We start from the raw sequence: 15,678 nt of genomic DNA on the forward strand, positions 1-15,678 counted from the left end.
TCCAGACAGGTTCTCCTCTAGACTCACAGACAAGAGAGGGAGGAAACACCCAACAGCACAGCTTCTGAGTTTATGGAGGAACTGGCTCAGAGTCATGTGAAGATGGTTGGAGGAACTGGGAGTGTTTAACTGGGAAACTGTCTTTAGATACAGAAAGGGAAATGGAAGTCACTCAGTCCTGTCAGACTCCCTGCGACCCCATGGACTGCAGCCTACCAGGGTCCTCTGTCCATGGGATTTTCCCGGCAAGAGTACTGGAGTGGGTTGCCATTTCCTTCTCCAGAAAGAGGGCTCTAACTTAAGCTGTGCAGTTCCCCAGATCCCCTCTACAACCTCAGATAATAATGATTTCTGCTGAATGTGCAGAAGATCTTTCCCCAGGGATTAGAGCTGTGCAGATAAATTAGAAGTAGCAAGTCCCCCAGTGAGGAAACCGTTCAATCTGAGTCTGGATACTCTCTTCTTGTCCGGCTTGTTGGATGTAAATTAGACCAGGTGACACTAACATTGACTTTCCATCTTGAGCCATGCCGTGCTGTGCTGAGTCACTTCAGTCGTGTCCAGCTCTGCAACGCTATAGGCTGTAGCCCACAGGCTACTCTGTCCATGGGATTTCTCAGGCAGGAATACTGGAGTGGGTTGCCATTTCCTTCTCCAGGGGATCTTCCTGACCCAGGGATTGAACCCACGTTTCTTAAGTCTCCTGCATTGGCAGATGAGTTCTTTACCACTAGCACCACCTGGGAAATCCCCTCAATCCTGAGAGTCTTGGTTAGATCCAAAGCTCTCATTTTAACTGTTTTTGCACATTTTTCCTCAAATGTCTTGAATCTTCTTCTGTAAAACTTTCAACATATCAGAGCCCTGAGTCAGGACCTCTCTCATCGGCACTGGAGGTGCAAACGGTAAGAGCTGGGAGCAGCCTCAGGACTGAGAGAAAGCTGGCCTACATGTGTCCTCAAATGACTTTTAACAACCAGCTGTATCATCTTATTTTTGTTGTCTTACAAATAGAAGAGACCATGGGAGGGAATCCTTTTTATCAAGCATTTTGTGTCGTTGAGTTCCACATAGTTGAAGGGGTCTGAGCTGTTAACAACTGCTCCTAGCCAGCAGTGTGAGAGTCAGGGGTGAAGGAGACCCCTGAGTTTGGAGAGGGTCCTGGGCCAGCTGGAGTGAGTCTGGAAGAGCTTCCTTCTGAGGAGAGCAGGGTTTTGAAGGGAGAAGGCTGTAGACCTGGCCACTGGTTCTGGAAAGCCCCTTTCCCACCTCTCCCACCCCCAGCCCCACTTGTCGCATCTGTATACCTTTCAGCTCGGACAGGCTGACCCCCGTAAGAGCATCTGGGAGGCCGCATTGTGGATAGTGGCCTGGCCTGAGGCTCTGGGGTAGCAGCCGTGTCATTGGGAAGGAGGGGGCACTTCTCGGGGGGTGCGCATCAGTACCGGTGTCCCCACACCTCACTCCAGCGCCGCCTCTCCCTCAGGTGGTGGCCATTGACCTGGACGAGGGCCTGAACGGGCTGGTGTCCTATCGCATGCAGGTGGGCATGCCCCGCATGGACTTCGTCATCAACAGCAGCAGCGGCGTGGTGGTCACCACCGCTGAGCTGGACCGCGAGCGCATCGCCGAGTACCAGCTACGCGTGGTGGCCAGTGATGCAGGCACGCCCACCAAGAGCTCCACCAGCACGCTCACCATTCGAGGTGAGGGGGCGGCGTGCCTCCTGCTGTGCTGAGTGCATGGCGTGGGCCCGAGGTCAATGCCAAGCTGGCTGGGAGCCCATGCCCGTCACTGCTGTCCACTGTCCGGGCAGCAAAGACTGCCTTGCCGATGGGCATCCTCTTCAGTTGGAGCCATTCGACATAGCCCTTCATGTCTCCACCAGTTCAAAAATGCCAGCAGGGCCTTCTCTTTACCTGGTCACTGACTGCAGGGTCCCAGAGCCCAGGAGCAGTGACCTGGCCACACTGCTCAGGTCCCCCAATTTGATCCCAGCAGCATCAGAGAGGGTTTGAACAGGTGGTGGCACCCTCGGGGTTACGAGCAGGCAGGGAGGTTCAGAGCTCTTTGTCTTTGGAAGACTTCCTGTTTGCGATGTAAAGGGAAGCTTCCCTTCCTGTATTCAGGGAACGCCTGAAATTGCTGTGGAAGGGCAGCACCTGGGAAGAGGGCAGCTGGGATTCCCAGACTCCCTAAGATTTCTCACCCCCTGGGGCCCTCTCGATAACTCCCACTGTCTCCACCCTCCAGCAAGGCAGGGCCAGGCTGAGGAGGGTTACTATTGCTCACCTACTCGGACTGTATCTTTAATTTCTGGGACAAAACTTGGACGTGGACATGAACTCTTGCCAGGGGGCCAGGAGTAATCCCAGGGAAATTAGTTCAGAATGCAACAGGCAGGAGATGGGCTGTTATCTCGGATAGGCCTGGTCCTGTCCTGGCTCCTGCTGGCCTCCGTGGGATGGGGAGTGGGTAGTAGTTGGCCTGGCACAAACGTTCACCTTCCTTAATCATGACCCAAGATGATGGAGGCTAGAGAGAGATGAACATCCACTCTCTTATTGATCCAAGGCTTGGGGGTTCCTCGTGCCAGTTTGATGACCCATGTCTGTGCCCGTGATTGACAAGGCAGATGTCCAGCCCTCTCAAAGAGGACCCCAGATTTTCGTTTTCCAAGACACAGCAGAAACCATGTCATCCCATGAGCTGATCATTTCTCCCGGTGTTACCCCAAAGAGGAGCCGAAGCAGGGTGGGGCTCATTTCACTATGAAGGTCATCCTAGGTCATCTGCCAAAGGAATGGGGGCCTGACGTGCAGAGCTGCAAAACAAATCTGTAAGGGAAATTAGACTTTGGGGGCTAGTTCTCAAAGCCAGCTACTTTCCCTGGGATAAACTGGGGACAGGCCTCCCCAAGACCCCCACCCACCATTCTCTCGCTGTGTGACTTTGGACAGGTCGTTTAGTTCCTCTGAGCTTCCTCATCTATATAGTGTGCCGAATGATGGGTGCCTAGTGAGGATGACATGAGGGGCCCCTGTGGTCCTTTACAGGAAGCACTTAGCCTGGGCCTGGCACCTGGGGAGAGCGGAGGAATGTGATGACTGTCATCACAGTCGTCATTGTCGTCGTTAGGCACATACTGGAGACTCTGGGGTTTCGGTGGCATGAGCTACAGGAGGGGGCAGAATCTCTGTTCAGCTCTGTCCTGGTCCCAGCAGCCATGGGGGCCCTTGGCCCATGACCAGCAGGTGTTGACTCCTAGGAAATGTGTTTCCTGTTGGTCTGTGGCATGAACTGCTGCCTTTGGAGCTGGCAGTTTAGGGTGGAAGCCAGGCCTAGCCCTGAGTGCCGACTCTGCCCCCAGTGCTGGATGTGAATGACGAGACGCCCACCTTCTTCCCTGCCGTGTACAATGTCTCCGTGTCGGAGGACGTGCCACGGGAGTTCCGGGTGGTCTGGCTGAACTGCACCGACAGCGACGTGGGCCTCAATGCCGAGCTCAGCTACTTCATAACAGGTGCGGCCCTGCCTCCCCGCCCCTCAGATGAGCAGCCAGCCCGGAGTGGGCTCGGGAAGTGGGGAGGAAGGGGTAGGACCTCCACTGACCATCAGCCTTTTGCCCCTGCTGGGGCCTCAAAGATTTGCTCTTGACTTTTCCCAAAGGCTCTGCACCTGGGTCCCTCTGGTCTGGCTCTCTTGGTCGGGGGAGGGCAGGGACATGCCTTCTGTACCTATTGGATGATGGGGGGGTCTTCCTGAGGTGTATTCTAGAGGGTGGTGGAGCCAGTGACTCCTGGGGAGAAGCCTGCCCCCAACTCCACCCCACATCAGGGTAACAAAGCAGTGGCTAAAGGAATGTGGCCTAGCCCTTCCCAGGGCGCCTTTCACTCATGATGAGACTTTTCATCTGTTTAGAGACAAATAGTTTAGATATCTCTGAGTGAAATGATTTTAGCTTAAAAGTGTCCAGTGGCTACCACCTAGAGAGCTGTGGAGAAATGTTATGAGGCCACGTCCTGGCTCCACAGGAGAAAGTGAGCTGTGACCGATTAGTGATGTCTGCAACGGCAGTAGTCTTGGTAGGTGGTGGCAGACATGCTATGTATTAGCCATTCCTGGATTAGAACAGTCTACCAGCATTCTTCAGTCCATGGCACACCTGAGAGGTGCCAGGGTGCATGGAAGAGAGCAGGGCAGTTCTTTCACATTCCTCAGCCCTCCCTTCGGCCATTTTACTGGCTCAGTCTTCGCTCTGCCCCTGGCCTGCCTGCAACCACATTACACACACACTCATATACACACGTACCTGTGCACACACCAGCCTCCCTGACGCCTCTCCCCTGAGTAAGGAATCCCAGGCTACAACCCACCCCCAGCTTGCTGCTGCCCAGGTGACCTCCCAGGCCTCCACCTCTCCTTTCCAGATCCTTTCCCTCCTTCCCCTCCCTGAAAGAGGCCCCACACCTTCAGACCAGCTCCTTGCAGGTTGTTCTCAAGACTGCTCTGGAAAAGGCTGTTATCAAGACCCGACATGGCACCAGCCATGGTTCAGCCTCCGGCATTGCTCGTGTCTTAGTTCCTCCCCTGCCCCTTGAAGCCGGATTGTGCCCCTTGTAGATGGTGCTTCAGACACTGGGAAGCAGGTATTAGAGACTCGGGGGACAGAGTGCTTTCTCCAGGGGCCAACCATGTGAGGGCAAGGGAGCAGCTGGTGGCAGCCTCCAGGGTGACTTCCCGGCGCCTCAGAGCGGCCAGTCCCTGCTGACCTGAGAGCCCCCCAGCCCTAGGCTTCTCAGATCTTAATTTTGCACATTCTGCCAGGCGCTGCACAGCATCCCAATCCAAGCTAGCACAATCCCAGTTCAGTGACGCCCTCTGCTGCCCAGAGGGCCACACTGCCTCCCAGCTGGCCGGGAAGGGTCTCCACACTGTTCTGATGGAGTCATTTCCACGTTTGTCCTTTCCTCTCCTATCCTCGGAGGGGAGACCATCCCCCTTCCCACCTGGCCCAGAACTCAGGAAGACTCAGTAATGCTTGTCTCCTGTCCACTTGCCTCCACTCTTTACTCCGTGTAGTCTCCGGGAGTCCCAACTCAGAGAGCCCAAGACCACTCGGCTGACCCCAAAGTCCTCAACCACATATAAAAGCCCTGACCTTTCTAACAGACAGGCAGGGGGCAGAGTGGAGAAGGACCTGGGTTCAGGAACCAGACTTTCCAGTTGGAGTCCTACACCCCGAGTAGGTGACAGTACACCAGAGCCTCACTAAAGGACCACTTTCCTGCTCTGTGACGTAGCGACAGCACAAATGAGATGCAGCGCCTGGTACACAGTAGGTGTTCTGCCAGTGTTAGACTCAGGATTTCAGGCATTCGACCCTTCACCCAAGCCCACATAGGCAGGCCCACGCCCTCATCAGAGCCCCCTAGGACCTGGTAGTGCTGAGTGGACAACACAGCCTTTCACCCCTGGACCAGCCCTGTGGTGTCCTGGCTCAGAAGCCGAGCTGGGTGCCACCACCCTTTCCCTGGTTCCTGACCAGTGCTTCATTCTCTCTCCCCCGCAGGTGGAAATGTGGACGGGAAGTTCAGTGTTGGCTACCGCGATGCCACAGTGAGAACAGTGGTGAACCTGGACCGGGAGACCACAGCCACATACACGCTCGTCCTGGAGGCCATCGGTGAGCACCAGCCCACCCACCGAGCTTGCGTGGGTGCCCTTCCAGGAGCTGGCCTTGAGGCAAAGGCTGTGTGCCCTGGTGACAGTGGGAAAAGGGCATCCAGACCCTCAGCATAGCAGCATCGCCTTGCCAGCCGTGAGGCTCGGCGCGTGCTGCTACGTGCAAGATGCTAAGGTGGTGTGGTGGGGGTTACATGGGGGCTAGACAGGAGACCAGCATGTAGACAAATCACTGCAAAACTAGAACAGAGCAGGAAAGGGTGAAGGGATGGCCCAAGAGTACAAGCAGCAAGGGTGGTAGAAACATGCAGAGGGGGGTGATCAAGACAGGCTGCTTGAAGGAAGTTGCCTCTGGGAGTGCCTTGGGATTAATTAGGACTGTTAGTGGCAATTCTTAAAATAAACTAGTTTCAGCAGGATAGGCTCACAAAACCGCACTGGTCCACAGCGAGATGGAGCTTTAACTGTTGGCTGGCGTTGGGGCTCAGACGATGCCACAGGCCTCAGTCTCTCTGCGTTGGCTGCCTCTGCCCCCTGTGTGTGAGCCCCATCCTCTGGCTCACGTGGTGACAGGTTCTTGCTGCAGTCCCAGCCTTAGTCTGAGTTCCCTGAGCAGCAGGGAACTGCCCTTGTATCTTTCCCAGCTTTCCCAGCAGAAACCCTCAGATGAGCTCTGATTCGTTCCATCTGTCCCAGCACCTGTCTCTGAACCCGTCATTATGACCAAAAGGGGATGTAATGTGCTAATTAGTTGGGTCTGTCCCTGTCGCTGGGGGAGCTGTCAGACCCACCTGGAACCCCAGGCTTCAGAGTCGGGAAGGGAAGTTTCTCAGAGGGACCTTCGGGGCACAGACTTGCCTAAGAGAGCAGGATAGTGCTGATAGAAACAAGACATGCTGCCCACCACCTTGGGGACCACATTGGGTTTCCATATGTGGAGAAGCAGGGAGGGCATTTCAGGCCTGGATTGGAAGATGGGAGAGAGCTCTGTGTCTGGGTGTCCCTTGGTGTGGGGGCTGTGATCAGGTAGGGCCCCTTGTGGAGGCTAAATGTTGAGCTGGAAGTTTGGTCTTTGGTTTCCAGGCAGCAGGGAGCCCTTGAGGACACCAGATGGCAAGAAGGGTGTGATGAGGCCTGTGTCCCCCAGACGCCCCTGGTGCTCACAGGAACGCCCTGTTCAGTGTTTGCAGTGATCTCAGGGTGAGAGGCAGTGAGCTCTCTGTGCCTCACTCTAGCCAGCCTGCAGTCGCTCCCCAGCATCTCCCCCGTGCGTCTTCCCCATGCCCTGTCCTCCCCACATCCTTGAGTGGCCACACCACCCTCTGGAGGCCCATCGCCCGCCCTGGGTTCAGCCTTTGCACGAAGCACTGGCGAGGAGGAGAGGCTGGGGCCGTCTATGGAGCCTGGCAACTTACATTGTCCCCAGACGGGGCAAGTAAGCAGTAGCCCCGGACAGTGAGAGGTTGGTCCTGGAGAGGAGCTCAGGAGGACAAAGTGACCTACCTCAGGATAACTCACTGACCCCAGCAGTTCGGCAGCTGGCTTGGGAAGAAGGACAGAGTCACCCCTGGTCCTCAGCCAATACCAGCTGCCCGTACTCCTCCCTGGGGTGACCGCCCTTGCCTGGACACGCAGCATTGGGCACAAGAAGGATGACCCAGCCCTGGGAGGGTCCTTCCAGGAACTGAGGGGGCAGAATCCCTGAATACTTAAGGCTTAGAAATCAGGCAGGAAAAAAAAAAAGAAATCAGGCAGAGCCCACATCACTGAATGCAGAGGCCCAGTCCGTCTGGCAGGCATGTTTGACCCATCTCATGTTTCATAAGAAATGATAGTTAGTTTTGAACATTTAAAAGTCAGGCGATTTTAGTCAAAAGCTCAGATGTTTGCTTTCTCTTGAAGAATCAGAACATCTAGTGTCCCTGGGCCCCATTCCGCCTGTCCAGTGTGGACGGGAGCAGAGGACGGCTGCCCCAGAGGCAGACACGCGTGGGTGTGTGCCATGGACCTCACCCTCCTGGCCCCAACAGCAGTGGGGTTTGTCATCTCAGTCCCTGTAGCTGCTTCCTAGGGCTGTTGGAACACATGATCACACTGTTGGTAGCTTAAGGAACAAATTTATTTTCTCACGGTTCTAGGGGCCAGAAGTTCAAAATTAAGGTGTCAGCAGGACTGCATTCCCTCTGAAGGTTCTAGGGGAGGGTCGTTCCCCACCTCTTCCGGTTTCTGGTGGCTCCAAGTGTCCCTTGGCTTGTGGCTGCAGGGCTCTGGTCCCCACCTCCAACTTCACATGGCCTTCTCCTCTCTGTGTCAAATCCGCGCCCCCCACCCCCATGCCTTTCTCTTGTGAGGACCCTTGTCATGGGATTTACAGCCCACCCAGATAATCCAGGATACCTCCTCTCAGGATCCTTAATTACATCTTCAAAGTCACTTTCTCCCTGTCAGGTTACATGTACAGGCTCCCCGAAGTTGCAATAGGTGTGTCTTTCGGGGGTCACCATTCAATCTACTTCAAGCCTCAGTCACCTCCTCTGATAATGCACCCGCTTGGCAGGCTTGCTGTGAGGACTGAATGAGTTCTTGGGACATGTTAGATACTGTTAGTGTTGTTCCTAACCTAGAGAAAAAGAGCCACTCCCTTGCAGAGGTGGGGGAACAGAGTCTGGCTGGCACCCGGGAGCGCGCCCCTCAGGCAGCTGCTAACACCACCGTCCTTGGCCCCCCACAGACAACGGCCCCGTGGGCAAGCGGCGCACGGGCACGGCTACTGTGTTTGTCACCGTCCTGGATGTGAATGACAACCGGCCCATCTTTCTGCAGAGCAGCTACGAGGCCAGCGTCTCCGAGGACATCCCTGAGGGCCACAGCATCGTGCAGGCAGGTGACGGCAGGTGGGGGCGGGGGAGGCAGGGCCACATTCAGTTCAGAGCATGCGCTCAGTGGCCTTGCGGCAGGATGGAAACAGGGGTCAGTCCAGCTGCTGCTCCCAGGTAGCCAGTGCTGGAACCAAAGAGGGACCCAGGCTCCCTCCCTCCTGGGAAGAGTAAGCCCCCAGGTTATGTAACCCAGGATGGATGGGCCCAAAACAGAAGGCCTTGGCCCTCCTCTTCCCCCCTCCCTCCATCCCCCACAGGCCTCTCCCCACCCCCTACTGCACCCAGAAGGCCCTTTCAGAGCAGGAGGGAGCTGGAAACGTCACATTTCCCAGAAAGGAGAGAGCCACGGCCCAGCACAGCCCAGAACAGAGCTGCTTTCACAGGGCTCTTGGCTGAAGCTCCCCTCTCGGGAAATAAACAGGCACAAAAAGAAAGGGCTCCTTTGCCCAAGGAGCAGGAGCTACAGCTTTGGGCCTTGGGGGAGGAAGGCAGGGACCTGAAAAAGGAGGCTGGGTGCCCTCCTGAACCCTCCCTGGAGGCCTCAGTTGCTGGGTGGGGAGGGAGGCCGGGCATGAATTACCCTCCTAACCAGCTGTGGGGTTTCCAAGTTGGAGGCTGAGCCAAACAGAGCAAATCTGGGCCTGCCCGCTGGGACAGGCTCCCAGGCTTGGGAGGGGCCGAAGAGTGGGAGGTTGGCAGTGTGCCCACCTCCCTGCATCAGGGCCAGGCGTGGGGCAGGAGGGGAGCCGGGAGCAGGGTGCTGACTCCCAGAGGCACCAAGAGTCCAGGAAGCCATGGGTTGGCAGGGTCTGGGGGCTGGTTCCAGAAAAAGTTTTCTCCCTCTGAGCCTCGACTCCTAGGGCCTTAAAGACCCCCACCACACCAAGCCATGGGGCCCCACTCTCCCCTAGCCTAAAACTTAGCACCTGCCACCCCTAACTCACACAGGTCTCCAAGGATCAACCTGGGAACACAGATGGGGGTACAGCAGACCTTTGAGAGCCCTCTCCTCCCCACCCCTAGCTTTTTGTCCTTCAGGTCAAGGGTAACCTTACTGCCCACCCCTGTGACACCACATGCCAGGCAGAGCATGCTGGCCTGGGGGGTGATACGGTGACCAACTCCAGGCAGAATTCAGCCTGGGGTGTCTCAGGTAGACGTGACGGGGGGAAACCTGTGCAGGAAGAGGTTACTGCGCTGTGGGAGGAGGCCTGCCCCGCTTTCTAAACCCCAAGACTTGGTTTCTATTTATATAGACTACTCAGAGTGAGATCCTAGAGCCTGTGAGTAATATAAGGCAGTCACCGATTCTCCCCATTTCTCAGGGAGAAAATCAGGCTCTGGTGATTTCTCAAGGCCCTGGAAGTAAGTTTCTGGCCAAAGTGGACTTGCTCTCAGATGTCAGACTGACCTGAGAGGAAGGCACAGTGGGCCTGCTGGGAGAGACAGCTTCTCTGCAGGGGCATCCAAGGGAAGAAGGGGGTGCCCCCAGGGCTAGACAGGGCCACCCTTCACTAAGTAAACAGAGGCCCCATGCCTCTGAGCCTGTTGCTGGTGAGGCAGATGAGGGGCTAGACTTGGTCCTGCTCTCTGGGGGCATCCCAGGCTTGCAGAAAGGAGCAGCCATGACGGGGATGACCCACACTGCCCAAAGGAACTGGTCCCTTTCCTCCCTTGATTTCAGCAGGAGGAGGCTTCAGGTGGAGACAGAGGACTTCATGGAGGGCGTGCATGCTGAGTGAGCTGTAGCCCAGGGTGGACAGATATTTCAGTTTGCCTGGAGTCTTGGGTCAAGATGAGGCTAGAAACATCATTCGCAGTCAGCTCCCAGTGGGCACCGAGCACCAGACAAAGAAGCTCTGGCTTGATCCAGCAGTAGGGAACCAGCGAAGGTTCTGGAGCTGGGGAGTGGCAGAATCAGAGCTCACTCTGTGAGAAGACGTGCCTGGCTGCTCTGTGGATTGTAGCAGGGTTATGCAGAGCAGTCCCTAATGGGGTACAGGTGACCCTAGCCAGGTGACTCTGGGGCAGGAGCTGGGCAGTTCAGACCCCTCTGCCCAGCCCCCCAAATTGAGGACCAACCAAAGTGGTTAGCCCCAGCCTTACGAGGAGAGGTTGAAGGTTTGGGATTCTGAGAAGCCCAGCCTGGGGTGGGATTGCTTTGACAGTAGCCAGTCATTGAAGCAATCACCAAAAATATGATAGCACACCTCATGTGGTCAAGGCCTGAGGTTCCACAGCTGTCCTGGAGAGGCCTGGACCCTGTCAGCTGGAGGAAGCCTGCCTCCCTCCCTGGATGAGGCATGGAGCCTCTACGATGCTCTCAGAGCCCGGATAATATCACCTCCAGTTGCTGACAGTGCCTCCTCCCGCTCTGACACAGCGGCAGTCCTGGGTTCTGCAAGGAGCTGCTTAAGTCATTCCCAGCCCCTTCCTCATCCATCCTGGCTCAGGTGCATGGGGGGGGGGGGGGGCGGTTCCAAGGTGACAGCCAAGATTGTGATTGGCTAGGTGTGTTGAGAGCCCCCAGAATGCCCCTCCTCCTAGCAGGCACCCAGCATCTGATTCACCACAGGGGTGCTGGCTGCTCCCATGGATTACAGGCAAATGCAGGCAGCGTCCAGGAAGTCGGGGGAGAGGATTCCCTGGGTTCCCCTTTGCCTCGGGCACTGAGTTGGCACAGAGGGCAGGACACTCCCTTGCCCCCAGCATGGCTAAGTATTTCACTTGGCTGGAGGGAACCTTTGGCCATTCAGCAACTCGCACTGGAATCTGAGCTGGGCTTTGGCACCTGGAGGGTGGGCAGGGCTTCTCTTGGGAAGAAGGGGGACTGCTTCCTGGAGATGCTGGTGCCTGGTGGTCAGAGAGGGGCCTTGGGGGCCCCACGTTTGTACCGTTGAAAGCTTTGGGCCAAGGGTCCAGATGGTTGCAGGTGCCCAGTCACTGGTTCAGGAGCCTTCCAACCCGCAGCGGTAAAGTGGCGGCAGGAAGGAAGGCATTCTTCAGGGACGATCCCTGGGAAAGGCCACGGGCCTGAGTGCACAGGGTACCAATGGCAGTGGGCATGTGGCCCAGGTTGTTTGGGCCACTGTCCTCTTGCAGCCGGAGGTGCCTGGTTCTGCCCAAGGCAAGAGGGTCTGTGGATGAGATAGGAGGACACCCCTGTCACATCTTGGTAGATTCCGTGCAGTCGCAGTCGTGGTTGTCCTCTCTGGCCGGCAGGGGGCGCCGGGGGGCAGGCCGGCCGCGGCGGAAGCTGTGCAGGGAGCGGCGCAGCGAGCCCAGGCGCTTCCAGAGGCGGAGCTGGGGCTCGCTGGGGCTCCCCGGGTGGTGGGGCATGCACTCGTGGGCCCGGCGGCGGCTCGGGTCCAGTGCCCGGGGCTTGCAGAGGGTCATGAACAGCAGACAGGTGGCCAGCAGAAGGAAGATGCAGGCCAGGGCAATGAGCACGGGGATGGGGTCAACAGCCTCTGAGAGCCTCCCTGGAGTGGCTGGAGCTGTGAGGAAGGTGAGGGGGCTGGGGCCCTCTGTGTTCATGGCTCCTGCAACAGGAATGGGACAGGAGCAAATGAGCTGGACTCAGGACTGGAGGGGGAGGGGGACTTTGGGTGCTGGGCACTGCCAAACTAGCTGCAGATAAGATTGCAGTCATTTTCCAGGTTAGAACAGTGAGCCTGGGAGAGGTAACAAGTCTAAAGTCATGCAGTGGGAGAGTGACGGAGCTGGGCCTGAACTCAGTTCCTCCATCTGCTACAGTCCCTGCCTACCTGTCGCAGAGGAGGCAGGAAGGGTAATGCCTTCTGGCATTTTAAAGTCAATTCTCATGAATCACAACAGAGTCTTGGGATCTAAGACCAATCCCATCCCTAACTTGCTCTGTGACCAGGAACAAACCATGAGTTATAGCTGCAGAGGGCAAGGACCCTAGCAGTTAACTGCCACCAAGGCTACAAACTGGTCGAGTTCTTACAGTGCTTTTATAAACTTAATTGTGAATTTTTTTAAAAAACAAAAAACGAGGTTTCACATAAATATCTGAACACCTGGCTTCTCTTGAAATTCCAGAATTTTAGCAATAGCAACATGGGGTCCATTGCTGCCGGCCCCCAGGGGCTGGGGCTGAGCAGCAGCTGCCCGATTTAGACGGGGTGCTGGCCCCCAGTTCACTGCACTCCCTGCCTTCTGGCCCCCCACACACCTATGTCACCCACCTGACCCCCAGGAGAGTTCCTGTTGGTGCTTCCCAAAGAAGTCCAGCCTGCTCCAGAGACAAGTGAGGAAACTGAAGCCCAAATAAGGGGTAGTCAGGCCCAAGGCCACACTGTGAGCCAATGGCCAAGCTAAAGCCAGAACCAGGAACAAGTTCCCGACCCCTGGACTGGTGGCATTGCCACCCTGCTGGCTCCCAGCCCTCTCCCAGGACTTCCTGAGAACACGTGGGAAAGAACCCCCAGAGAGCAGCCTACTTGACAAGGTGGGGCTTGAAACCCCCCAGACATAGTCATCCATTACCACTTAGGATCATCCCACTGGTGGGGGGTGGGGCGGCAGATTCCTTATAGCTGGCAAATCAAACTGAGCTCTTGGTTGCAAATTAACATGGTTAGAGACCAGCTAGTAGATAGCATATTCCCAGCAGGACAGGTGGGCAGGTCTACCTGAAGAGTGGGGACAGAGGGGCCTCGGCCGAGCTGACAGAACCCCAGAAGGCAGGCCACTGTGGTCCCTCTTCCAGATTCCCAAGAGAAGCCAGAAATCTGCACTTTTTTTTAGGCAAACTTTCCTGATGTTGAAGTGTTGCCAACTAATTCAAATCTGGTTGAATCCCCTCTGGAGAGATTGGGGGGGGGTGCGCAAAAAAGACACTGCAAAGGCCAAACAAACTTGATTTTTTTTTTTAATCCAAATGAATTTTCAAATATTTAAAAATACTACGAATGGGCCAAACAAAATACATAAGGAGGCTACATACAGCTTGCAGGCCAACATTTGTGATCTTTGATTTCTACAAACACAGGACAGGAAATCCAGAAGGGTGTTTAATAAGAAATAATCGTTTGTTTCTCTTTGACCTTTGAGACCTTCATGACCTAGAGGATAACAAAGTTCTCTCCTTTTCCTAAGTCACAGCCTAGTCTAACTTAGTCAAGTTCTAGCACCAACACTACGGAGGAGGAAGGGCTTTAGGTTAAACCGAGACTCTGCCTGTGGGCTGCAGAGCCCACCAAGTTCGCAGGAAGTGGGAAATGGAGGGGGGCCCCCCCCAGCCCACACCCTCCCGAGCCGCCATTGCCACCCCAGGCACTCACCAACAGCCGCAGGACCTAACTCCTGGCTCTCTGTGCCCAGCCTCGTCTGCCTGCAGCCTGCCCTGTGCCCAGGGACTAAGGGCATCCAGTGCACCCCACCCCCCACCCCCACCCAGTCCCCACCACCACTCCTTCCCAGCATTTCCAGAGAATGACCCCTCCCAGCTCCCAGATGGAAATGTTGATGCCCATCTAGCTGCCTGGGGCCTCCGCCTCTTAACATCAGGCCTAGAGAGTGCACTGGCCAGGCCATATGTGGGTTGGCCCTTCCTTGAATCTGGAAGGGAAGAGGGATGGGGTGTGCCCACTGCCATGTCCCCTGGGGAGAGAACTGCCCATCCCGCCATCCTCCCCAGGGAAGCGCTTGGCTGGGAGTAAGAAAAGGGCAGTCTGAAGTGAGAGAAGTCACAACCCTGCTAGTCCTAATGCTATTTCGAGACCTCCATATGGACCTGGAGACCCTATCAGACTAGCAAAGCAGGTCCAGGCTTCAGTCCTTGGGGCAATGCTTTGAAAAAACATGTGAGGCTAAATTGGCATTGGAGTATTTTCTCTGGGAGCAGGAGATTCCCAAGTGGTTGAAAATATCAGGCCATCCTTCCAGGGAGGTGCGGCAAGACTGACTGCAGGCCCCCGGCTGCCCTGTCTGAGCAGCCAGCCAGGGCCAGCGGTTCTGGGGAAAGGAGGCCTCTGTCAGACCAAGGCTAGGAATGATCCAAAGAGCAGCTGAAGCCTCTCCCTACCCACTGGAGCCCCAGGCATGCCTGCAGGCCTCACTTTGGACATATCTCTGCAAGCTCAGTCTAGAACCTTTTTTCTTCATTCAGAGCTCCAAGAGCAGGGCCTGCTGTGATCAGAGGGGACTGACCTCAGCACATCTTTCTGGGTGGCCTGAGACTAACCTGGGCCTAGGTTCTACTCACTACAAAAGCGGAGGGATTCCCCACGTCTGAGCACATGCGCACATCTTCCCCGCAGAACCCCAGGCAGCGTGCTCCCCCACTTCCCTGCAGGCCCCAGCACTGACCTCAGAGCCAGCCCTCAGCGGTCTCCAGCTGGGTGAGAGGTCTTCTCAGCTGTTCGAGGGAGGTCCCAGAAGCACTGGTCGTCTCTGTGACCCCCACCTGCCCTGGGCTCCGCCTGTGTCCCTCAGCCAGCCAGGCAGAGTGGCCCTCGCCCCTCACTCTCCAGTTAGACCTGGCTTTGTCTGGAAGAGTCTGGGCCCTCCCTGGGGGGAGGGGAAAGCCAGGAAGGTCGGGATGGCAACTGGGCTGGGAAGAGGGAGCCTCGTTGAGGAGTTGGGCGCTCCTGAGCCTTCCCACGGCCTTCACTGGCCGGTCTCCTTGGAGCCCTCTGGAGGGGCGGGGGGCCTTGGGGGGAACGCAGGGGGGAGGGTCTCTCTGACTCTGTACCCGAGGCTCTCACCTTCCCCTGCTGGACGTTTGAATGGTATGGTCGGGGGCAGCCAGCGGGTTGCTATTCAGTGCCTGCCAGCCTCCAGGTTACCGGGGAGAGGGGCTACAAGCCACGCAGTGGGAGGGGACCGGGCAGAGTGATGGGCCCTGGCAGCCCCCAGGCCCCCCTCCCCTTAGCTTCCCAGAAGAGCACCTTCCCTTTGAGGGTATCTGGCTGTAGAAGTGAGGGGGAGAGGCATTTTCAAAAGTCAGAGAAATCACAGGGCAGAACATAGAGGATTGAAAGCCTGCTAGGGCTGCACTCCTTGTAGTTTGAGTGAGCCCTTGGAGACCCCCAGGCGGCGGCTACACGCACGCACGCATGCACACACGCGCACACACAGTCCCACC

At 56.5% G+C, this 15,678-nt stretch overlaps 2 protein-coding genes across 3 annotated transcripts in view; one reads left to right on the forward strand and one right to left on the reverse strand.

Annotated features, from left to right (window-relative positions):
* CDH23 (cadherin-related 23) overlaps window positions 1–15,678 on the forward strand; it is a 409,549-nt gene that overhangs the window by 295,601 nt on the left and 98,270 nt on the right. The window contains exons 25-28 of the mRNA XM_010852241.1: window positions 1,487–1,706; window positions 3,371–3,523; window positions 5,573–5,686; window positions 8,417–8,565. Of these exons, the coding sequence (XP_010850543.1) occupies window positions 1,487–1,706; window positions 3,371–3,523; window positions 5,573–5,686; window positions 8,417–8,565 (636 nt within the window). The remainder of the gene's footprint in view (window positions 1–1,486; window positions 1,707–3,370; window positions 3,524–5,572; window positions 5,687–8,416; window positions 8,566–15,678) is intronic.
* LOC104997479 (chromosome unknown open reading frame, human C10orf105) overlaps window positions 11,043–15,678 on the reverse strand; it is an 11,368-nt gene continuing 6,732 nt past the window's right edge. For both annotated transcript variants that reach the window (XM_010852240.1, XM_010852239.1), the window contains exon 2: window positions 11,043–12,106. In XM_010852240.1, coding sequence (XP_010850542.1) covers window positions 11,730–12,101 — 372 coding nt within the window. In that variant the 5' untranslated portion in view covers window positions 12,102–12,106 and the 3' untranslated portion in view covers window positions 11,043–11,729. The remainder of the gene's footprint in view (window positions 12,107–15,678) is intronic.

This window comes from Bison bison, unplaced genomic scaffold (genome assembly GCF_000754665.1).
Source record: "Bison bison bison isolate TAMUID 2011002044 unplaced genomic scaffold, Bison_UMD1.0 scf7180017864309, whole genome shotgun sequence".
Taxonomy (NCBI): Eukaryota; Metazoa; Chordata; class Mammalia; order Artiodactyla; family Bovidae; genus Bison; species Bison bison.